The 24,977-nt window shown below is 44.3% G+C and overlaps 1 protein-coding gene across 1 annotated transcript in view; it reads left to right on the plus strand.

Annotated features, from left to right (window-relative positions):
- LOC311113461 (protein kinase C alpha type-like) overlaps positions 1 to 24,977 on the plus strand; it is a 193,323-nt gene that overhangs the window by 124,721 nt on the left and 43,625 nt on the right. The window contains 5 exon segments of the mRNA XM_084156682.1: positions 19,913 to 20,069; positions 20,182 to 20,316; positions 22,387 to 22,399; positions 22,401 to 22,434; positions 22,437 to 22,480. Of these exon segments, the coding sequence (XP_084012808.1) occupies positions 19,913 to 20,069; positions 20,182 to 20,316; positions 22,387 to 22,399; positions 22,401 to 22,434; positions 22,437 to 22,480 (383 nt within the window).

Consider the following 24,977-nt stretch of genomic DNA (forward strand, 5'->3'; position numbering starts at 1 on the left):
CACAGTTGAAGTGTACCTATGATCAAAATTACAGACCTCTACATGCTTTGTAAGTAGGAAAACCTGCAAAATCGGCAGTGTATCAAATACTTATTCTCCCCACTGTATGTAGTAGTGTAGCCTACAGTGTCATTTCAGTGTTGGTACACATTCGGATTCAGTACAATGACTACAATTTCATTTGCTGCTTGTGTAATTACATACATGTAGAATTTCCTCCCCTAATAATAATATGGATGCCCCCAAACCTAGGGCTGTGGCGATCACGAAATTCCGTCAGCCGGTGATTGTCAAGCAAATAACTGTCGGTCTCACTGTAATTGACCGTTAATTAACATAAACACATTTAGCATCTCCTGGCTTCTGCACATAGCCTACAAGCCACTGATGCAGACCTTTGGAACATCTACATTTAAAAAAGTCTAATAAATCCATGTAATATAGCCTACACCTTCACAATAAATCCATTATTTATTTTAGACAGGTCTAAAGAAGCATGATATGAAGAAAATGTAGTCTATTTCAGAAGAACAGAATAGCATACTCTGAGTTGTCCTTATGTTAGGTCCTGATCTGGCTATGCCAAATGGCTTTGGGCTACACTAGTTCATTTAGCAGACAAGATTTGCTCAGAATTCTGTGGCATTATTTTATAGGATGAAGAATACAATTGAACAAAGCTGAATAAAATAGAAAGGATATTTTCTCCAAACGATTTGAGGGAGTGTGCACATGCGGCTATTCTGTGTTGAGCGGTTAACAAAGAAATAGGTACTCCTATATGCATCATTTAGAGTTATTAATGTAACTTTAGTTGTTCTACAAATGTTGGGCTATATGTTTTGATTAATACATTGTAAGGCTGCGTGATGCGACTCTAATGATTTTTTTGTTTTAAGTTGCTTGAAAGGCATGAGCTCTGCTTTGTTTTTTGCGCAGGCTGTACAGGCAGTACACACTCAGTCTCTCATTCACAATTTGATAATTACTTGATAACACCTCAGATTTCACGGCGGCATCCTCTTTGTGTGGCCGTAATGCACCCTAAAAAAATCTATACCTTTTGCGGCCAGTGGCCATTGTGCCCTTGGCCCAGATTGCTGCATTGTGCCCTTCTCCCTGAGTGCTGCGCGCTCACATGGCTCTCCATCACGGGATCGGGTCTTTCTCACAGGCTACAAGTGAAGACAGACACATCGGGGACGCAACTGCGCACGTCCTTATCCAATTCCGAGGTGCATATTGAAGATATTGGAAGAACTGTCCACATTTACTTTTCGTCAGCCAACAAGATGAGTAGGTCTAACAAACAGCAAAAGCACTAGCCTATGTCAATCTACTATCCCCCATAGTACAAAAGTCGACATATTCTATTCTGTGCGAGATATAAATATTCCAATATCCCAGTTGTGGGATGCGATAGATCCCAAATTAATACAACCACTAGCATCAAAAAACATTTTTTACGCAATGTGGCTGACGCAACATATCAGAACGTTTAGCTTAAAATGTTGATAAACTATTAGGCTATTTCTTCACAGCAATGCGCACATGGTAGTAGGCTATAAGCGCGAATGTTCCATTAGCGGAAAACACTATTATCAAAAGTGACCGCAAATGTGATTGTGCATGTAATGCTTTTATTATAAAGGTGCATTTTTATGGTGAAAATGATCTCCCCCAAACTTGAAATTCACGCGTTGCTTATGTATGCCAGTTAGGCTCTACACCCCTTGTAAAGCGTATGAATGTGCTTAATTTTAAGAAGTTATTTGGCCATTTTAGCTGTGATACAAACCTTATCAAAACATATAGTCCTATGGGCTAGGCTACATGAGGTGTGCGACTATGATTTGAAAAAGTCACAAAGGGCATCATTCACAGGTGATAAGATATAATATATAAAGTGATAGGCTAATATTGTCACCCATCAGACTATTCTTGATTTAATCTTGTCTTTACATATATACTAAATAATATATGTGTGAAATTTGTTTTGACTTAGAATGGACCATTGTCATGCACCTGTCTCAAAACAGGGCCAGCGGAAAAAATACATGTAATCTATGCACTTAAATAGCGAATGAAGGACGCTTTTTCCATGGTTCATTTTCATGCCAGCCATGTAGGCTATACTCCTGTTGTGAAGATAAGGAATGTGCTTAATATTAGGAAAGTTGAGAAATAAAATGTTTAAGTCTATAGAAAGCTGATGGGATCCTCCTCTTTTTAGTAGAGGCCATCACTGTTTTCACGCACAATTGCATAGCCTATAGAAATGTTGCGCAACATGAGCTCATGGGCTCTCATGAAGTGTTTGATTCGATTTTCGATCACATTTGCATTGATGGCAGAGTGATTAGAGGGACATTAGAGTGCTGAGTACCAGGTCGTTAGCAAGTTGGGTAGGCTTCTAATGACCATCAGAAGCATCAGAGCTTGGAGAAGTCTAATTACCATGACATTACTGTTGACCGCCGGTGTGGCGGTAATACGGTCACTGCAACAGCTCTACCCACACCACACATAGGGCTGTAGGAAATTGGAAACAGGTACACACAGTCCATTAACTGGTTAAGCTGGGGTCACCAAATCACATCACATTCTTTCACCACACTGTTATTATTTTATCACCCACGAGATGGAAGCAACGCCGGAAATATTCAATCAAATAGGGCAGTGATCTTTGGCTTAAGTTAATTCCAAAGTGTAAAACACACACTGTTAACATTACGTTTCCTTTTCCAGGGAACTGATAATGCCAAGTCATGTACTTGTCATACAGCACTTGCCCTAAATCTTCCATTACTGAGAGTTCACTCTAGAACCATATTAGCTCTATTATGTATCCCCAAATGTTTTGTTAGATAGAAAATTGCAGTTCAGTTCAGCTCAGTCCAGATAAACTTGTTTCCCTCCGATATGTGAGGTCACTTTTCATGGCCTAATCATACGCCTGGCTGGCTGCCAAGCGCCCAGACCAGACCAGACGTGTGTGTATAATTCGAGGGTGGCTTCCCTCCGTCGGCATAATTGCTAGTGTGAAATTAAGTGCAGGGGAGGAGGAAGGAATCAGGAACAGGAAGGGAAGTGGACCATTTAAAACTTTCCCAATCCAATCCAGTTACAGAGTGAAAATAGCACTAGGAAGTGGAGATAGGATGACCCATGTACTGTACTATACTTTATAGCCCTGTTCTAATGTTGAAATGCATTCTTCTTTCCTCCACCCCTTCATGCAATCATAAATCTAATCTATTTTGGATAGGTGAGAGTAAGGGTTCCACTGTATAGCTTAACACCAACCCAGTCAAATCAGTGATAGCAAAGGGATCAAAGGAGGAAGGAAGGATGCATTTTCAAAATATTGGCACCGGGCCTACAAAACGTTAAGGAGATACCACTGGGCAGTGCAGCCCTAGAACATCAAGGACTCTGTGTGGGCACCCATCATATGACACTGTCGGAGGAAGGAGAAGAGAGCAAAGAGTGCCAGGCCATGTTGCTAGCAAATACAGACCAATGTCTATTCCAGTTGAGTATATGTGTCTCAATGTATCCCTTATCCCTTGGCTGGCGGTAGCCTCCCAAGCAGCCTTCAACTAAGTGTCACCCCCTTAATCTAAGTGTCACTTTCACTCAGTCAGTTCTGCTTCAAAGGTTTTTTTGGCTTTTGGCTGGCTTCTCCTTGGAACATTCTGCTTCTGTTTAACTCCTATGAGGCACACAAACACTCCAACAAACACAAACACACACACACATTCCAGTAGCTAAATCGCTAACTGCTCTTCTCATAAACAATTAGTGCTAGCTCGCTAACTGCTCTTCCCGTCAACAGATAGACAGGTCATATTGGAACGCTGATTAGGGCCCATCTAAAGTGGACAGAATGCTAAATGCACTGGCAGCCAAACAGGATATGGAGCTCTCTCTTTATACTGAAATGTGTTATAGTGGGATATGATGGAGCCAGGAAAGCTGTGATGAAGCTGGACCTCGCTGGGGAAAGTAGATTCTTGATTTGAAGAGGTTTATGTTGTCTATGTGTTAGCAACACCTGGGTAGTCATTTCATAACAGCTAATATTATAATTATTTGGCAGTGTTATGATTATGTCATTATGCAAAAATGCAAAAATATATATATATAAAAAAGTTTCACGTTAGTAAATTATGACATTTCTATCAAATGTTTACTTACATAAGTTATTTCAATGAATATGAAGTACAAATGCAGCTAACTGGTCCAAAAGGATTTCCCACCTTTTCCACATTAAAGTTAACTTCCTCGTTCTATGATAGGAATGTAATGCCCAGGCATGCAGACAGACAGACACACTCAAACTTTGCCAGTGTGTTTGCGTTGCCCTGCTTATTGGTTCCCTGTAAAGCACAGGCTTGGCTGTTTAGCAGCACAAGGCCTACTATACGGCTGCATTCCCTGGGCTAACATGATATCCATCACATTACTCCACAGCTCTTTTGTTGCTTCGCCTTTTCTAAATGAGCCTGTCAGTCAGACACAGGGCCTTGTCTTACACATCAGTTCGATCATTGCCAATCACCACTTTGAGTAGCCTTCAAGTCACTCTGACAGCTTTCACACAACTTTATAATAATAATATAATATATACTTACTGCTGATGGGATGTCAAAGTAATGCGAGCAGTACAAACTATACTGAACAAAAATATAAATGCAACATGTAAAGTGTTGGTCCCATGTTTCATGAGCTGAAATACGCACAAAAAGCTTATTTCTCTCAAATTTGGTGCACAAATTTGTTTACATCCCTGTTAGTGAGCATTTCTCCTTTTGCCAAGATAATCCATCCACCTGACAGGTGTGGCATATCAAGAAGCTGATTCAATAGCATGGTCATTACACAGGTGCACCTTGTGCTGGGGACACTAAAAAGCCAATCTAAAATGTGCAGTTTTGTCACACAACACAATGCCACAAATGTCTCAAGTTTTGAGGGAGTGTGCAATTGGCATGCAGACTGCAGGAATGTCCACCGGAGCTGTTGCCAGATAATTGAATGGCTGTACTTCCAACCGGCCTCACAACCGTAGACCACATGTAACCACGCCAGCCCAGGACCTCCACATCCGGCTTCTTCACCTGCGGGATCATCTGAGACCAGCCACCCGGAGAGCTGATGAAACTGTGGGTTTGCACAACTGAATAGTTTTTGCACAAACTGTCAGAAACTGTCTCAGGGAAGCTCATCTGCGTGTTCATCGTCCTCACCAGGGTCTTGACCTGACTGCAGTTTGCCGTCGTAACTGACTTCAGTAGGAAAGTGGACAAATGCTCACCTTCACTGGCCACTGGCATGCTGGAGAAGTGTGCTCTTCACGGATGAATCCCGGTTTCAACTATACTGGGCAGATGTCATCGTGTGGCGAGCGGTTTGCTGATGTCAATGTTGTGAATAGAGTGCCTCGTGGTGGTGGGGTTATGGTATGGGCAGGCATAAACTACGGACAACGAACACAATTGCATTTTATCAATGGCAATTTGAATGCACAGAGATACCGTGACGAGATCCTGAGGCCCATTGTCGTGAAATTCATCCGCCGCCATTACCTCATATTTCAGCATGATAATACACGGCCCCGTGTCGCAAGGATCTGTACACAATTCCTGGAAGCTGAAAATGTCCCAGTTCTTCCATGGCCTGCATACTCACCAGACATGTCACCCATTGAGCATGTTTGGGATGCTCTGAATCGACGTGTATGACAGCGTGTTCCAGTTCCCGCCAATATCCAGCAACTTCACACAGCCATTGAAGAGGAGGGGGACAACATTCCACAGGCCACAATTAACAGCCTGATCAACTCTATGTGAATGAGATGTGTCACGCTGCATTAGGCAAATGGTGGTCACACCAAATACTGACTGGTTTTCTGATCCACGTCCCTACCTTTATTTTTAAGGTATCTGTGACCAACATATGCATATCTATACTCCCAGTCATGTGAAATCCATAGATTAGGGCCTAATGAATTTATTTCAATAGATTGATTTCCTTATGAACTGTGACTCAGTAAAATCTTTGAAATTGTTGCATGTTGCGTTTATACATTGCCTTGCAAAAGTATTCATCCCCCTTGGTGTTTTTCCTATTTTGTTGCATTACAACCTGTAATTTAAATTGATTTTTATTTGGATTTAATGTAATGGACATACACAAAATAGTCAAAATTGGTGAAGTGAAAATAAAAAAATAACTTGTTTCAAAACATTCAAAAGAATAAATAATGGAAAAGTGGTGTGCGCATATGTATTCACCCCCATTGCTATGAAGCCCCTAAATAAGATCTGGTGCAACCAATTACCTTCAGAAGTCACATAATTAGTTAAATAAAGTCCACCTGTGTGCAATCTAAGTGTCACATGATCTGTCACTTGATCTCAGTACATATACACCTGTTCTGAAAGGCCCCAGAGTCTGCAACATCACTAAGCAAGGGGCACCACCAAGCAAGCGACACCATGAAGACCAAGGAGCTCTCCAAACAGGTCAGGACAAAGTTGTGGAGAAGTACAGATCAAGGTTGGGTTATAAAAAAATAGGAAAGAATATGACACCACAACAAACCTGCCAAGAGAGTGCCGCCCACCAAACCTCATGGACCAGGCAAGGCAGCAATAATCAGAGAGGCAACAAAGAGACCAAAGATAAGATAGAGATTGGAGTATCTGTCCATAGGACCACTTTAAGCCGTACACTCCACAGAGCTGGGCTTTACGGAAGAGTGGCCAGAAAAAAGCCATTGCTTAAAGAAAAAAATAAGCAAACACGTTTGTTGTTCGCCAAAAGGCATGTGGGAGACTCCCCAAACATATGGAAGAAGGTACTCTGGTCAGATGATACTAAAATTGAGCTTTTTGGCCATCAAGGAAAACGCTTTGTCTGGCGCAAACCCAACACCTCTTATCACCCCGAGAACACCATCCCCACAGTGAAGCATGGTGGTGGCAGCATCATGCTGTGGGGATGTTTTTCATCGGCAGGGACTGGGAAACTTATCAGAATTGAAGGAATGATGGATGGCGCTAAATACAGGGAAATTCTTGAGGGAAACATGTTTCAGTTTTCCAGAGATTTGAGACTGGGACGGAGGTTCACCTTCCAGCAGGACAATGACCCTAAGCATACTGCTAAAGCAACACTCGAGTGGTTTTAAGGGGAAACATTTAAATGTCTCAATCCAATTGAGAATCTGTGGTATGACTTAAAGATTGCTGTACACCAGCGGAACCCATCCAACTTGAAGGGGCTGGAGCAGTTTTGCCTTGAAGAATGGGCAAAAATCCCAGTGGCTAGATGTGCCAAGCTTATAGAGACCTCAAGAGACTTGCAGCTGTAATTGCTGCAAAAGGTGGCTCTACAAAGTATTGACTTTGGGGGGGTGAATAGTTATGCACGCTCAAGTTTTCTGTTTTTTTTGTCTTATATATATATATATATATTTTGCATCTTCAAAGTGGTAGGCATGTTGTGTAAATCAAATGATACAAACCCCCCAAAAAATCTATTTTAATTCCAGGTTGTAAGGCAACAAAATAGGAAAAATGCCATGGGGGGTTATTTATTTATTTATTCAACCTTTATTTAACTAGCCAAGTCAGTTAAGAACAAATTCTTATTTACAATGACGGCCTACACCGGCCAAACCCGGACGACGCTGGGCCAATTGTGCGCCGCCCTATGGGACTCCCAATCACGGCCGGTTGTGATACAGCCAAGAATCGAACCAGGGGGTCTGTAGTGACGCCTCAAGCACTGAGATGCAGTGCCTTAGACCGCTGTGCCACTCGGGAGCCCAATACTTTCGCAAGCCACTGTATTTTTATTCAGTGTATGACCATTCTGACTAAATAGATTAGAATTTTGTGGCTATTTACTGACAGCAATGTTTTATAGTCTGCTGGGACTGTATGACTTATGTGGTCTGCTTGGAGTGACATGTTTGTGGGATATGAGAAAATGCCATTAGGAAAGGCATCATAATGACGAGTGTTGTGTGTGTGTGTGTGTCTGTCTGCCTTTCTGTCTGTCCGTCCGTCGTCTGTGTGTATATCATACACTTATAACAGACTTAACTAGCCTATACTCAGCCCTGCCTTCCCACATCTTAGAGCCGTACAATTTGGTTTCATTTGGTTTATCAGACCTCCGAACATTTGAATACACAGTTTACGCATGGCTCGTCATTTACGGATGGCTTGTCACCTCAACGAGATTCCTAGCGCTGAGGTGAATATTCAGGGGCGAATTCTAACTTTTCACTTAGTCATGCATTGATATCGAAATCTAATTTAAGTGGAAATTAGGATTCTCCCCTTTGACAGGGTGGTCCTCTCCTCCTCCTCATCCTCCTTCTCCTTCTCACATCACACCATGTCTAAGTGCTCTGTGTATTGAGCTGAGGAACTTAGTGGTTTACCTTTTAAACCGACAAGGAAAACAAACCGAGTCATCACCCAGGCGCCTTCAGAACATGCACTCTACCCTGCCTCTTCAAGATCTATAATCATACATTTATTCTCTCACACACACACACACACACTCACACTCACACACACTCCAGTATTGGTAAGGGCCAGGAGGACAGCTGGCCTATGACACCTCTCCTTCCTGCATCAGGAAGACCACCTATAGCGTCAGTGACGAAACTCGTCACCAGAATTTCCCCATAGAGGACAGGAAGTGACTGCTCTGGCACAGGAAGAAGGGTGGCTCCACTTGACTTCTCCATGATGCCTGGAGAAAGAGAGACAGAGAGTGACAGAAAGAGAAACAGAGAATGAGAAAGAGAGGGGGCAAATAGAGCGGGATGAGTGAGGGAGATGGAGAGAACAGAAAGGGTGAAATGCTTGCAGGAAAGGCAAAACACAGATGGGTGAAATCGCTATTGCAGGAATGGTGCCGTAGGGAGCTAACTGGACAGAACCAGCTTTGTTTTGTTCCGGTTGAGGACAAACCTCAGGGTACGTGCCTTCCTCCTTCTCTTCTTCCCTCAAACACAGAGTCCATTCTCTCCCTCTGTGTGTTGCTCTGTTGTTCCGTTGTTTTGTCTCAGGCCTCAGCCTTTGTTCATTGAGTCCGGTGTTATGTAAGACAGGGTGGTATTGTTTCTGTTTCTGTTTTGTAACTCTGGACATGGTAGGTTTGAAGAGAGGGGAAGGAGGTTTGGGTGGCTCAGAATGATGCACACAGAGACTGACAAATGCTCATAAATACACACTCAGTCAATCAAACCCATAAAAACATGAATACAGACAGACCAGACCAGAGACAGATGTCTGTGTGCATGTTTGGTTTTGTGCTTGGTACTGGTACCCTGTGTATATAGCCATGTTATCGTTACTCATTGTGTATATATTCTTAGTGTTATTCTTTTTCTGTTTATTCCTTGTGTTATTATAAAAAATATATATTTTTTAGACTATTTCTCTTTTTTTCTCTCTGCATTGTTGGGAAGGTCCCTTAAGTAACAATTTCACTGTTAGTCTACACCTGTTGTTTACGAAGCATGTGACAAAAAACATTTGATTTGATTTGATTGGTGTGTAATTGTGGCCTGTTAGTCATGGGAGAGTGTGTGTGTGAGGATGAGAGGTGTAATTAGTCTGACTCATGGCTCGGCTCGGCTCTGCAAAACCTCAATCTAGAACAACCCCCTCATCCCCAGGCTCTTTCTGTCTCTCCTTCCCTCTTTTTAGTTAAACACGTTTCAATCTCCGGCTTTTTTGTCTTTCCCACTCCCTCCATCCATCTCGATCTCTTGCTTTTTGTCTCTTTTTTGCACTCCTTTTCCTCCATCTCTCTCTTTTGGATGTCGTTATCCCTCATCCCTCTGTTCTTTCTCTCTTTCAGTCCCTCAAATTATAATCGAACTGGGCCTCAGCCTCCTCAAATTCTAATTGTCTTTTCGTGGCCTCATTCTTTTCATTTACAATGGCAGCTTTCCTGTGTTTTGTCGCTCTGGTCTTTGAATCTCTGATTCATAACATGATATAGAGCCATAAGTACACTGTCTGTCTAGACTCTGTAGACGGCGTGATTGACATGGCATCAGAATATGTTACATGGCAGACATCATTAGGTAGTTTCTCTGAGGTAATACTAGGCAAGAGGCAGGAAGATTGACGTGTTGCCAGTTAGGGAGTATTAGCTCTACGTCTGTGTCTAGTGAATAGCACATTTTGGTAAGATGCTATAGAACTTTACAAAGGTGAATATTGGCCTACCACCCTTGGCTACTAATGCTATATCCAAGTCTTTGCTTTCACCTGCATACAGAAAACCATTGTCTGCATTCAATAGTCGTCTGTCTTTGCTGTCACGAAAGCTGAAGAAATCCTTTTCAGCTTGGCCGATGGCCTTTGTGAGCTGTCAATCACATTACAATCAATCAGATTTGCTGTGTATTATACAGCACTTGCTCTCAGGATCCATAATGCTCTCTTTTCTAGTTAACAAAGAGAAACTGCTTCCCAAATGGCACCCTATCAAAAGTAGTGTACTATATAGGGAATAGGGTGCCATTTGGGATCCACCCATTGCCTGCATCCCATTACCCCTCCCACTCCCACATAGTCTGCAATGTGGATTCAATATACTTAGTGCCAGTATAAACTGGCACAGTCTTTCCCTCCATGAGGCCCACAGTTTTTTCCTTATTCTAATCTCTCCACTAAATACTTCACTGTTGTTGGTAATGACCCTAGCAGGCCACCGTAGCGGCGGGGTCTGTGAGTCATCAGCTGTAATTACCAGGCCTAGGAATGAAATAAAACCCTGCGAATGAAATATAATCCTGATTGCCTTCATATGATTCAGAAGGAGCCTGGTTGGATGATTAAATCAAGGGGGTTGTCCGTAGAAACACCCTACAGGCAAATTAGGAATTCTCTATATGCCGGTGATGACGGTGTTGGCGGTGATGACGATGTTGACTGTGGTGATGGTTGTGACCGTTGTGGTGATGCTCAACAGTTACTGACACAAATGAGGTCACTGAACCTCACACTGCACCTTTATTACCCATCTGACCTACTATATCACACCTCCTAAGACAGGCAATGTGTAACCCAAGCAGTCCCAGCCTATACCAGAAGAGTCCCTATACTGACCTTAGCACCACAGCCGTCCACCCCGACACTACTGCTCCCACTGACTCCACTGTCATAAAACAGCCCTGCTATCCAATATACAGAACGTGTAGACACAGTGGGAGCGTATTAAAATGTCAACAGAAACCCAGAAGAGGGCAAGCAGCCAACTGCCACAGAATAGTTATTGTGGCTAAGCCCACACCCTAGTCCCATAGCCAGCCAGCCTTCACTCCTAGTATCACAACCTTCGCTCTCTGTGGCTCTCTGTACGATGCCATAGGGGCCATACCTAAGGGACTGTCATGGGAACAGTTATGGAGGGGGACTGCCATGGGAAGGGACTTGCAGAATTGTGGTGGGACAGGATAAGGAGGGGGACTTATGGGAGGAGTGGGTATGGCGAGGGGAGGGTGGTTAAATTCAGCCTCAAAAGAGAGAAGGCTCAGTAGTGTGTGTGAGGCTCAGTAGTGTGTGTGGCCTCCACGTGCCTGTATGACCTCCCTACAACGCCTGGGCATGCTCCTGATGAGGTGGTGGATGGTCTCCTGAGGGATCTCCTCCCAGACCTGGACTAAAGCATCCGCCAACTCCTGGACAGTCTGTGGTGCAACGTGGCGTTGGTGGATGGAGCGAGACATGATGTCCCAGCTGTGCTCAATTGGATTCAGGTCTGGGGAATGGGCGGGCCAGTCCATAGCATCAATGCCTTCCTCTTGCAGGAACTGCTGACACACTCCAGCCACATGAGGTCTAGCATTGTCTTGCATTAGGAGGAACCCAGGGCCAACCGCACCAGCAAATGGTCTCACAAGGGGTCTGAGGATCTCATCTCGGTACCTAATGGCAGTCAGGCTACCTCTGGCGAGCACATAGAGGGCTATGCGGCCCCCCAAAGAAATGCCACCCCACACCATGACTGACCCACCGCCAAACCGGTCATGCTGGAGGATGTTGCAGGCAGCAGAACGTTCTCCACGGCGTCTCCAGACTCTGTCACGTCTGTCACATGTGCTCAGTGTGAACCTGCTTTCATCTGTGAAGAGCACAGGGCGCCAGTGGCGAATTTGCCAATCTTGGTGTTCTCTGGCAAATGCCAAACGTCCTGCACGGTGTTGGGCTGTAAGCACAACCCCCACCTGTGGACGTCGGGCCCTCATACCACCCTCATGGAGTCTGTTTCTAACCGTTTGAGCAGACACATGCACATTTGTGGCCTGCTGGAGGTCATTTTGCAGGGCTCTGGCAGTGCTCCTCCTGCTCTTCCTTGCACAAAGGCGGAGGTAGCAGGTAGCAGTCCTGCTGCTGGGTTGTTGCCCTCCTACGGCCTCCTCCACGTCTCCTGATGTACTGGCCTGTCTCCTGGTAGCGCCTCCATGCTCTGGACTCTACGCTGACAGACACAGAAAACCTTCTTGCCACAGCTCGCATTGATGTGCCATCCTGGATGAGCTGCACTACCTGAGCCACTTGTGTGGGTTGTAGACTCCGTCTCATGCTACCACTAGAGTGAAAGCACCGCCAGCATTCAAAAGTGACCAAAACATCAGCCAGGAAGCATAGGAACTGAGAAGTGGTCTGTGGTCACCACCTGCAAAACCAGTCCTTTATTGGGGGTGTCTTGCTAATTGCCTATAATTTCCACCTGTTGTCTAATCCATTTGCACAACAGCATGTGAAATGTATTGTCAGTGTTGCTTCCTAAGTGGACAGTTTGATTTCACAGAAGTGTGATTGACTTGGAGTTACATTGTGTTGTTTAAGTGTTCCATTTATTTTTTTGAGCAGTGTGTATATATATATATATATATCATTTTTTGTTTTAGTTTTTTGTGGGGATGGGGGGGGGGGGGGTAGAAGGATTACTTTTATACTATCCCAGGTATTCCTTAAAGAGGTAGGGTTTCAAGTGTCTCCGGAAGGTCGTCAGTGACTCCGCTGTCATGGCGTCGTGAGGGAGCTTGTTCCACCATTGGGGTGCCTGAGCAGCGAACAGTTTTGACTGGGCTGAGCGGGAACTGTGCTTCCGCAGAGGTAGGGGGACCAGCAGGCCAGAGGTGGAAGAACGCACTGCCCTCGTTTGGGTGTAGGGACTGATCAGAGCCTGAAGGTAAGGAGGTGCCGTTCCCCTCACAGCTCCGTAGGCAAGCACCACGGTCTTGTAGCAGATGCGTGCTTCAACTGAAAGCCAGTGGAGTGTGCGGAAGAGCGGGGTGACATGAGAGAACTTGGAAAGGTTGAACACCAGACGGGCTGCAGCGTTCTGGATGAGTTGTATGGGTTTAATGGCACAGGCAGGGAACCCAGCCAACAGCGAGTTGCAGTAATCCAGACGGGAGATGACAAGTGCCTGGATTAGGACCTGTGCCACTTCCTGTGTAAGGTAGGGTCGTACTCTGCGAATGTAGAGCATGAACCTACAGGATCGGGTCACCGCTTTGATGTTAGCGGAGAACGACAGGGTGTTGTCCAGGGTCACGCCAAGGTTCTTTGCACTCTGGGAGGAGGACACAACGGAGTTGTCAACCGTGATGGCGAGATCATGGAGCGGGCAGTCCTTCCCCGGGAGGAAAAGCAGCTCCGTCTTGCCGAGGTTCAGCTTGAGGTGGTGATCCGACATCCACACTGATATGTCTGCCAGACATGCAGAGATGCGATTCGCCACCTGGTTATCAGAAGGGGGAAAGGAGATGATTAATTGTGTGTCGTCTGCGTAGCAATGATAGGAGAGACCATGTGAGGATATGACAGAGCCAAGTGACTTGGTGTATAGAGAGAATAGGAGAGGGCCTAGAACTGAGCCCTGGGGGACACCAGTGGTGAGAGCACGGGTGCGGAGACAGATTCTCGCCACGCCACCTGGTAGGAGCGACCTGTCGGGTAGGACGCAATCCAAGAGTGAGCCGCGCCGGAGATGCCCAACTCGGAGAGGGTGGAGAGGAGGATCTGATGGTTCACAGTATCAAAGGCAGCAGATAGGTCTAGAAGGATGAGAGCAGAGGAGAGAGAGTTAGTTATAGCAGTGCGGAGAGCCTCCGTGACACAGAAAAGTGCAGTCTCAGTTGAATGACCAGTCTTGAAACCTGACTGGTTTGGATCAAGAAGGTAATTCTGAGAGAGATAGCAGGAGAGTTGGCTATAGACGCCATGCTCAAGAGTTTTGGAGAGAAAAGAAAGAAGGGATACTGGTCTGTAGTTGTTGACATCTGAGGGATCGAGTGTAGGTTTTTTGAGGAGGGGTGCAACTCTCGCTTTCTTGAAGATGGAAGGGACATAGCCAGCGGACAAGGATGAGTTGATGAGCGAGGTGAGGTAAGGGAGAAGGTCTCCGGAAATGGTCTGGAGAAGAGAGGAGGGGATAGGGTCAAGCGGGCAGGTTGTTGGGCGGCCGGCCATCACAAGTCGCAAGATTTCATCTGGAGAGAGAGGGGAGAAAGAAGTCAAAGCATAGGGTAGGGCAGTGTGAGCAGGTCCAGCAGTGTCATTTGACTTAATAAATGAGGATCGGATGTCGTCAACTTTCTTTTCAAAATGGTTGACGAAGTCATCCACAGAGAGGGAGGAGGGAGGGGGAGGAGGAGGAAGATTCAGCAGGGAGCAGAAGGTGGCAAAGAGCTTCCTATGGTTAGAGGCAGAGGCTTGAAATTTAGAGTGGTAGAAAGTGGCTTTAGCAGCGGAAACAGAGGAAGAGAATGTAGAGAGCAGGGAGTGGAAAGATGACAGGTCCGCAGGGAGTCTAGTTTTCCTCCATTTCCGCTCGGAATGAATCGTCAAGCCACGGCGCAGGAGGGGAGGACCGAGCCGGCCGGGAGGATAGGGGACATAGAGAGTCAAAAGATTCAGAGAGGGAGGAGAAGAGGGTTGAGGAGGCAGACTCAGGAGATTGGAGGGAGAATGATTTAGCAGAGGGAAGAGATGATAGGATGGAAGAGGAGAGAGTAGCAGGAGAGAGAGAGCGAAGGTTGCGACGGCACATTACCATCTGAGTAGGGGCAGAGTGAGTAGTGTTGGAGGAGAGCGAAAGAAAAAAGGATACAAAGTAGTGGTCAGAGACTTGGAGGGGAGTTGCAGTGAGATTAGTAGAAGAACAGCATCTAGTAAAGATGAGGTCAAGCGTATTGCCTGCCTTGTGAGTAGGGGGGGACGGTGTGAGGGTGAGGTCAAAAGAAGAAAGGAGTGGAAAGAAGGAGGCAGAGAGAAATGAGTCAAAGGCAGACGTAGGGAGGTTAATGTCACCCAGAACTGTGAGGGGTGAGCCATCCTCAGGAAAGGAACTTATCAAGGCGTCAAGCTCAATGATGAACTCTCCAAGGGAACCTGGAGGGCGATAAATGACAAGGATGTTAAGCTTGAATGGGCTAGTGACTGTGACAGCATGGAATTCGAATGAGGAGATAGACAGATGGGTCAGGGGGAAAAGAGAGAATGTCTACTTGGGAGAGATGAGGATTCCTGTGCCACCGCCGCGCTGACCAGATGCTCTCGGGGTATGCGAGAACACATGATCAGATGAGGAAAGAGCAGTAGGAGTAGCAGTGTTTTCTGTGGCAATCCATGTTTCCATCAGCGCCAAGAAGTCGAGGGACTGGAGTGTGGCATAGACTGAGATGAACTCTGCCTTGTTGGCCGCAGAACGGCAGTTCCCGAGGCTACCGGAGACCTGGAACTCCACGTGGGTTGTGCGCACAGGGACCACCAGATTAGAGTGTCAGCAGCCACGCCGTGTGAAGCGTTTGTATGGCCTGTGCGGAGAGGAGAGAACAGGAATAGACAGACACATAGTTGACAGGCTACAGACTCGTACGCAAACAGACTGTTATTTATTTAACCTTTATTTTGAATAAATAAGTGAGTCAGTTTCTGTGTCTGTGAGTATACACACACACAACCATCTCTGTTTCTCTCTCTCACTCTCTCACACACACACACACACACACACCCTTTCCCTCCCTCCCTTTGACCCCCACCCCTGTGAACTTGGTGACTGACTAACAGACCCACCACCCTTCTAATGATTTCAGAAAAACAACTTTGTATCCTAAAGCTCAAATGATCCCCCGTTATCCATCCCAGTCGTTCTGACATTGGTGCCTCACTCCCTGACCTCTTTACATTTGACTTTATCATCTACTGTTTATGCATTAGATTTAGTTCCATTAGATTTAGAACCAATAGTGAAAGATAGGTGCTGTATGGACAACTGCAGAATAGTTGGAAAACTCCTGCAAAGAAGCAAGTTTTAGAAACATTTAGATATCATCATTTCTAACGTTGCTCCTAATATTTATATATTTCTTAATTCCATTATTTTACTTTTAGATTTGTGTGAATTGTTAGATATTACCGCACTGTTGGAGCTAGGAACACAAGCATTTCGCTACACCCGCAATAACATCTGCTAAATATGTGTATGCGAAATATGATTTGATTTGGTACAAAGTACAAACCCATGTACTGAAAGAGAAAAACAGTCTGAAAGGAGAATGAGAAGTACAGTTCTAACCAACACAATTCTATCTGACTCACTCCTTCTGCTATATCTCCGTCTATCACTCAATATACTGCACCCACTCAGACAAGGTCAGCATTAATCACGTAACAAATGCCTGTTCTTTTGAATCCAAGGCACTTTTTATAAGGAGACTGTCCTCGAGACTCTGGTATCCAAGGTAACGGTGGCGTTGAGGTCTCTTCCCCCATTCACGTCCCAGCGTGTCAATGAGGACTCAGTCACTGACTGACACGCCCACACACACTTGTCGGAGATACTCTTGTACACTTGTCGGAGATACTCTTGTACACTTGTAGGAGATACTCTTGTACACTTGTCGGAGATACTCTTGTACACTTGTAGGAGATACTCTTGTACACTTGTAGGAGATACTCTTGTACACTTGTAGGAGATACTCTTGTACACTTGTAGGAGATACAATTGTCGGAGACGTGTGATGCGCAACCAATGTGTCAGTCCACTAAAATAAGGCTTTTTATGCACATATGCTAAAATTAAATACTGTAGATTATACAAGACCAACTGTAATTCTATTAAAGAAATCTCCATGTATTGTGTGAAGATCATCAGGTGGTAGGCAGCATGTTGTACAACTATTAGGATGGAGTCAGATGCAAGCAGCGCAGACAGTCTATAAGAAGGTCTAGGGTTCCTCCTACTGGTTACTAATGGAAATGGAGTTTAGTTTTTAAAGAGAACACAAGGGTTTGTTCAAATTTGAGTTAACAATATTATTTTCTGGGCATGCATGACAATGGGTTATACATAAGCAGTTAAATAACGTTTTGGTGGAGTTGGTTCTACACACAAGCACACTTACATAGTCCACACACCACAGTCCAGCCAGGTAATATGATGCTGTTGTCTCCTCCCCTACGCTATCAAAACTTAAGGCCATTATTCAAGGTCACTTGGATAGGCTACTGGTGCTTTGCCTACACCTTTATTTGGAACAATATTCTAAACCTAACCTTTGTATTGTGACAGTTAAAGTCAGGTCCTTGAATAAATAGTGTGTAGTAAAGGTTATGGTCATTGGTCACCTCTACATTTTAGTATGTTACCTTGGACCTATATGGAGATGTTGTGTATTGTATTTATACCAATGAAACTATAGTATAAACATAAGCCTATTGATTGTGTCTGTACATTGTATGTTCATACAGTATGTGTATACTGGATGCAATAATTAACTGGTATTTACAAAACTGGGCAGTACACATGTATTCTCATAGGTTTGTAGGTGTGAATTCATTTCTAGGACATTATACACTTTGGAAACAGATATCAAGATAGTATATTCACATATTTTACCTACTGTCAATATTGCATGACAAAGACTTATGCTATAATGACATCGCACATGCTTCAGAGAGGCCTGGAGGAACAGGTTCCTTACCTAGCCAGGTGTAGGCAAGAATGGGTCTGTCCCAAATGGAACCCTATTCCCTATATAGTGCACTTCTTTTGACCAGGGCCTATATGACTCTGGTCAAAAGTAGTGCACTGTATAGGGAATAAGGTGCCATTTTGAGACACATCCTAGCTTTCTTCAATACATTATTCCCCCATCCCAGCCTAGTTCCATTAGCAGGTTAGTTGCGAGTTAGCCTGGTTGCGAATATGTTTGTCTGCTTGTGGTTATCCGTCTCCTCTGATATGCATTGTCCTGCCAGGAATGGCATTTGGTGGCAGCGGTGGGATGTAATGATGTCTGGTATGATATATGTATTTATTTATGATGTAGGCTGTTGTGTTTTGCTGTGATGTAATTGTTTTAACCCTGTTTGGACCCCAGGAAGAGGAGCTGCTGCCTTGAGTCCCAAATGGCACCCTATTCCCTATATGGTTCTGGTCAAAAGTAGTGCACTATGTAGGGCACAGAGCCCCTGTCTCTCCCAATGAAGGATTCTCCCCCTCCAGCCCTCTCTCACCTCTGACAGCATACTCCATCACCCGCTATCCAAATGAGATTAACCCCAAAAATCCTCCAGCACAGGTGCAAGGGGGAGGAACAGACAGAAGCACGTTAAAAGCTTATTTGCACATGGCTTATCGAATTGTCTCGTAACTTAATTCACTCTCATATGACAATCCCAGAGGCAGATATGTAGCCTCTTTGTTATGTATATAGAACTATCAATGGCTCATACGATATGATACAGTACAGGTTTAATTTTCAATACGTTTGGTGTTGTGAGGGAAATATAATTACTTATAGTTAAAAATTGATTTAGGTAATATAATTACTATAGCTTAATAGAATTACTATAGCTTAATATAAGTACTATAGCTTAATATAATTACTATAGCTTACAGTTTCTTTAATATTGATCAATTGGGACTCCCAGCATCCCCTTTTTGATGAAATTCTGTTGCTTTCCTCAAAGCGAAGATACAGGCTCTCTAAGTGTAAAGGCCAGAACTCTCCTTCATGCCAGCTGCTATCAACTTTCTCAATAAGCTGTAGTGCTGTGTTATTAGGTATGGACTGACTCTATTCATGCCTGGTTTAGAGGTCTACTTCCTGTGTACATATTGCTGTATATATAGTTTTTGTGTGTATTTATTGTCATGTGTTCATTGTGTTTTTACTATGTGCTGCAAAATGATTTGCCCCTCGGGATAATAAAGACTCTACTCTATTACTACTCTACCCTATCAACACAGGGTGCCAAAATAGCATCCATTATGCAGTTTTACTCTAGTAGCTTATCTGCTCTTTTTCTGGGTCAAAGGTCAATCTAGCATTATTATCACCACCGCGCCATTATGTCAGTGCCAGCATTTGATTGACAGGACCACATGAGAAACTGTCTCCTGGGCTTAAGGGCTTGCCTGGCCAGGCAGGCGTTTAGTTAGTCGCTCTCTGTGGCGATGCCCTGCATAATGTGCAGTGGTTGGCTGTGTTCCATGGCTCTGGGAGCCAGAATGCTAATGGGGCGCTAACGTCCCTGGTGTCTGGGAGCTGTTTACTGAACATGGCTAAACACAGGACCACAGGGATGCTGGTACTACTGAAATAGTAGCAACAGTACACATACTGTATAACTGTCTCTAGCAGGTTTCTATGCTGTCTGCATATGGGTTATTTTTATAAAATGTCCCCTGATTGTTGAATTTCCATGCCCATTATTAAATCCATCATGCTGTTACAAGGTAACTTTATAAAGACCACACTAACTAACAAGCAATGATGTCACCTGTACCACTGCACAATGTATTAGTTCGAAATCAATATTTTCCCCCTGTATTGTTTCTCCATCAGTGGGCGAAGGTCGAAATCTGATCCCCATGGACCCCAACGGCTCGTCTGACCCTTACGTCAAGCTCAAGCTCATCCCAGACCCCAAGAATGAGACCAAGAAGAAGACCAAGACCATCCGTGCCAACCTCAACCCCACCTGGAACGAGTCTTTCACTTTGTGAGTTGAGGTGTACCCCTGGTCACAGTGTTAGGCCCCTTTCACGTTTGTGTATTATGGATAATGTAGTCATTATCATTAACCCTGTGCATATGTCTGTGTGTTATTCCAGCAAGCTGAAGCCTACAGATAAGGACCGCAGGCTGTCTGTGGAGGTGTGGGACTGGGACCGGACCACCAGGAACGACTTCATGGGCTCCCTGTCCTTCGGCGTGTCAGAGCTGATCAAATCGCCTGTGTGTGGCTGGTAAGTACAACATTAGATGACATTCCAATGCGGTGTTCCTCTATCTGGTAGGGAATATACAGTGTGTATATATATATACAAGATACAGTTTATTTTATTTTTTATTTAACTAGGCAAGTCAGTTAAGAACAAATTCTTATTTACAATGACGGCCTACACCGGCCAAACCCGGACGACGCTGGGCCAATTGTGCACCGCCCTATGGGACTCCCAATCACGGCCGGTTGTGATGCAGCCAAGAATCGAACCCGGGTCTGTAGTGACGCCTCTAGCGCTGAGATGCAGTGCCTTAGACGGCTGCGCCACTTGGGAGCCCAAAGCCGGTGTTTGGAGGATATATTGGCACGGTTTGCCGGCCAATACAACACCCGTGCCAATATATCCTCCAAACACCGGCTTCTCGGGCATTAACACTTAAACATATCATACCCCCCAAAAGATGCTAATCTCCCCTGTTATTGTAATGAGAGGTTAGCATCTTTTGGGGGTATGATATTTGTGCGTCCAACTTTCTCACTCATCATTATTCACGATTCATTCAGGATTATCCGTAATCATGGTAGCATCCACATTAATGTAGAAGTGTTTAGAAACATATTCTATTCTTATTTACAATAAAAGTGACTCCAAAATGACACAATACATTATTTACCATTCATTTCTATTGGGCACAAAATAATCTGAAACACAACCAAAACAAACAGAAAATGCATCCAACAAATGTGTTGAGTCACAAGCTTGAGGTAGTCAAATACTTAACTTTTTGCTACTTTAATACACATATAAGTGAATTTGTCCCAATACATTCGGTCCCCTAAAATGGGGGCACTATGTACAAGAAAATAAGTGCTGTAATTTCAAAAATGGTTCACTCAATATGGATGAAAATACCCTCAAATTAAAGCTGACAGTCTGCACTTTAACTTCATTGTCATTGTTTGATTTCAAATCCAAACATTTGGAGTACAGTAAAGAATCTTTCACAGTCCCAATAATTACGGAGGGCACTGTACTTGGGTATCGTTTTTTTGTATTTTGTTTTATGTAGACTGGAGGAAGAGTAGCAGTCGCTAAGTTAATAGTGAAGAAGGGATCCTAATAAACATATACTTCATTTAATTTATTCTGGTTTCCCGTTTTGAAGCAATCGCAGCTGTAATTGATATTCTTTTGGGGGTAATCGGATTTCTATTTGAAAAGAGCGGTGATAAATCAAGATTATCTTTCGGATATAAGTGCCTTCTTCTCAATTTACCTGCATTTCATATCATTGTTTGTCATCATCACAGAGCCTCTTGGCGCTGTAGTCCCTTATATCTCAGTCTGGTACAAACCAATCATTATCACAACAGCAACAGTGAACTTTATATCTACAGCTCAGTGCCCTTAATAGCCGTGGGTCATAAATAGTGATGTGTTTCATGAGCACCGCCAACACAAGGATAATTCTGTCCGAGTGGACTGGAGCCAAAGGGTCTATTGCGTTGTGATGAACTGTGTCTGGGCCAAGTGGGTATGAATCAGGAGGTAGAGCGAGATAGCGGGATAGAGGGATGCAGAGACGTAAATGAGTGGCCGCTCATACCTAGCTTTCTGTCTCCGGGTAGAACATCTCTGTCTGGGGTTTTTCAGTTTTATAGGCTGTTGAGATGTTTTTATGCTGACTCTTAGAAGCATGCTGTTACTTTTAACACTTATCTACTGGACTATAAATAGCAAGCCGGGTCTCAGAATGTCCATGTGCTTGGATTCACATCTATAATGTTGTTTTTGTAAACAATCATAATTGAAATACTCTCTCTGTCTCTCCCTCTCGCCTTCTTTCTTTCTTTTTCTCTCTCTCTCTCCTCTCTCTCTCTCTCGTCTCTCCTCTCTCTCTCTCTCTCTCTCTCTCTCTCTCTCTCTCTCTCTCTCTCTCTCTCTCTCTCTCCTCTCTCTCTCTCTCTCTCTCTCTCTCTCTCTCTCTCTCTCCTCTCTCTCTCTCTCTCTCTCTCTCTCTCTCTCTCTCTCTCTCTCTCTCTCTCTCTCTCTCTCTCTCTCTCTCTCCCCCCCCCCCCCCTCTCCCCTCAGGTACAAGATGTTGAAACCAAGAGGAGGGCGAGTACTACAACGTGCCTATCTCAGAGGAGATGACGGGAACGAGGAGCTCAGACAGAAGTTTGAGGTGAGGCCTCAGAGACAGGACTAGAGAAAATATTATCCCAATGTCTTTGGTTACTATAGCCCTTCTTAGTTTGTATGAGTGACTTCTGTTTTCTTCTAGTGTGGTCATATAGTAACAAGTGTGTTTTTTTAATGTTTATGATATCTACATGTTACGTTTGTGACTACAGCTAAGTGAACTAATCAAATTAAGTCATTGAGTCCTGATGGCTTCTTCCAAAGCCACTCCACAACCACATTAAACTGGCATAATTAATTGGCCTTCTCCATGACAAATATGTTTGCATTTCAAAATGGCCACCATCCCCCTCCAGACCGTAAGCACTGGACCATAAAAGGGTCAGGGATTCTCCATGGAAACCAGGGCTGTTAATTAAAACTCTGTTGCGCTGCTCGTCTGTCCTTCGGCGCCCAATGAGAGGCTGCCTCGTTGTTAATTACTCTGGTGGCTCACAGGTGGGTGGTCTTTTCTCTTCTCCTCCAAGACAATAGTACATCCAGCTTTGTAGATACAGGCCTATAGAATATGGTAGGATTTGATCTTTGACCCCCGCTGTTCTAGAATCAGTGGAAACTCAGACTGGTGTCACTGTAAAGCAGTCAGTTCATCAGCACAGACATGGATTTGGGCAGGCAGGAATCGTGAGAATATCAGTTTTAGTTTATATTTTAATTATATTCCAAAAGCTTCATAATTGATTGAATGATATGGATAGATCAGGGGTGTCAAACTAATTTAGCCCCTGGGGCCGCATTCGGTTTTTAACGAGGTCCGGAGGGCCGCAGTGAAAATGGGTTATATTCCTTGCCATCAGAATTTGCAAAATATTGTCCTCTATCCATCGTCTTTTTAATTTTCGATGCTCCCTGACTGTCTAGTGATTTATTAGCAAGCTGGACAGTCAAGAAACTGTTTTATATAAGTCCATTATCATTTCTACATAGTTTCGATATGGGTGTAGTCATTTTAAAGTATATTGAGTTTTTACTCAACCACCTATGCATTAGATTTTCCATTCTAGAACTGTTATTCCGTTTCTTTCAGTTACTCTTGTGTTGCTCTTTGGGTACATCAGGTAGATACTGCCGATGGCCTTTTGTTACATTTTGACTGAGCCTTGTCCAATAGACAGAGCCTGTTAACAGTAAAGAGAATACAGTATTGATGGATAGGCTTGACCCATCCATGGCCCTTTCACCTCTTGGTCATATTGAGTGCAGACTCGGCCTGGGTCCACAGACATCACACTGTGTACCCAGCAGGGCCCTCTCTGTCTCTCTCTCTCTCTCACTCTCTCTCTCTCTCTCTCTCTCTCTCTCTCTCTCTCTCTCTCTCTCTCTGTCTCTCTCTCTCTCTCTCTCTCTCTCTCTCTCTCTCTCTCTCTGTCTCTCATCTCTCTCTCTCTCTCTCTCTCTCTCTGTCTCTCTCTCTCTGTCTGTCTCTCTCTCTCTGTCTCTCTCTCTTTGTCTCTCTCTCTCTCTCCCCCCCCCCCCCCCCCCCTCTCTCAATTCAATTCAATTTGCTTTATTGGCATGATGTAACAATTTACATATTGCCAAAGCTTACTTTGGATATTTACACTATTAACATAATTAAATAATAATATCAATATTGTCAAGGGACAACAGTAACAACAATAACCAAGGGTCAAAATAACCATTGAACAATAACAATATAGAGGACATGTGCAGGTTGTTTGTTCTGTCAGACACTGTCCCCTCATCTTATGGCAGGCAGCAATGTAGTTCGCTGCCAACCCACAGCTCTCTGCGTCCTCCCCCAACAGGACGGGTAGCCTATTCTCATCAGAGAGGTCTTTGAAACTTTGAAAAACTGTTTCAAATTTTGGGAAATGACACTCTCTAATTGTTTATATTTTTGACATTTTGTCTGGAAATGCAGCTCTGTCTCAGATTCTGCAGTGGTGCAGTGGTTGCACAGCCTTTCCTCTACAGGGAGCCATGTTTTCCTGTGTCTACCCTTCTCAATGGCAAGGCTGTGCTCACTGAGCCTGTACTTTGTCAAGGTTTTTCTAAGGTTTTGATCAGTTACCATGGTCAAATAGTTAGCCACGGTGTACTGTTGATTTAGGGCCAAATAGCACTGCATTTTACTTTGTGCTTGTGCTTCTGTTTCCCAATAAGCAATGTATTTTTGTTTTGACTGTGTTGTAATTTGGTTTATTCTGATTGATTGGATGTTCTGGTCCTGAGGCTTCAGTGTGTTAGTAGAACAGGTTTGTGACTCAGCCCCAGGACCATCTCTCTCTCTCTCTCTCTCTCTCTCTCTCTCTCTCTCTCTCTCCTCTCTCTCTCTCTCCCTCTTCTCTCTCCCTCTTCTCTCTCCCTCTGCCCTCTCTGTCAGCCCTAATTGAGGTCAGGTTGTGAATGGATGCCAGTCCTAAGGAGGCATTTAAGGCGGCTGTAACTCAGAGATCGTCTCTGTATCTGTCCAGCCTTATCACCCCATCATCCACCCCCTCCCTCCCTCTAACTCT

Source organism: Coregonus lavaretus (genome assembly GCF_964263955.1).
Source record: "Coregonus lavaretus genome assembly, chromosome: 40".
Taxonomy (NCBI): domain Eukaryota; kingdom Metazoa; phylum Chordata; class Actinopteri; order Salmoniformes; family Salmonidae; genus Coregonus; species Coregonus lavaretus.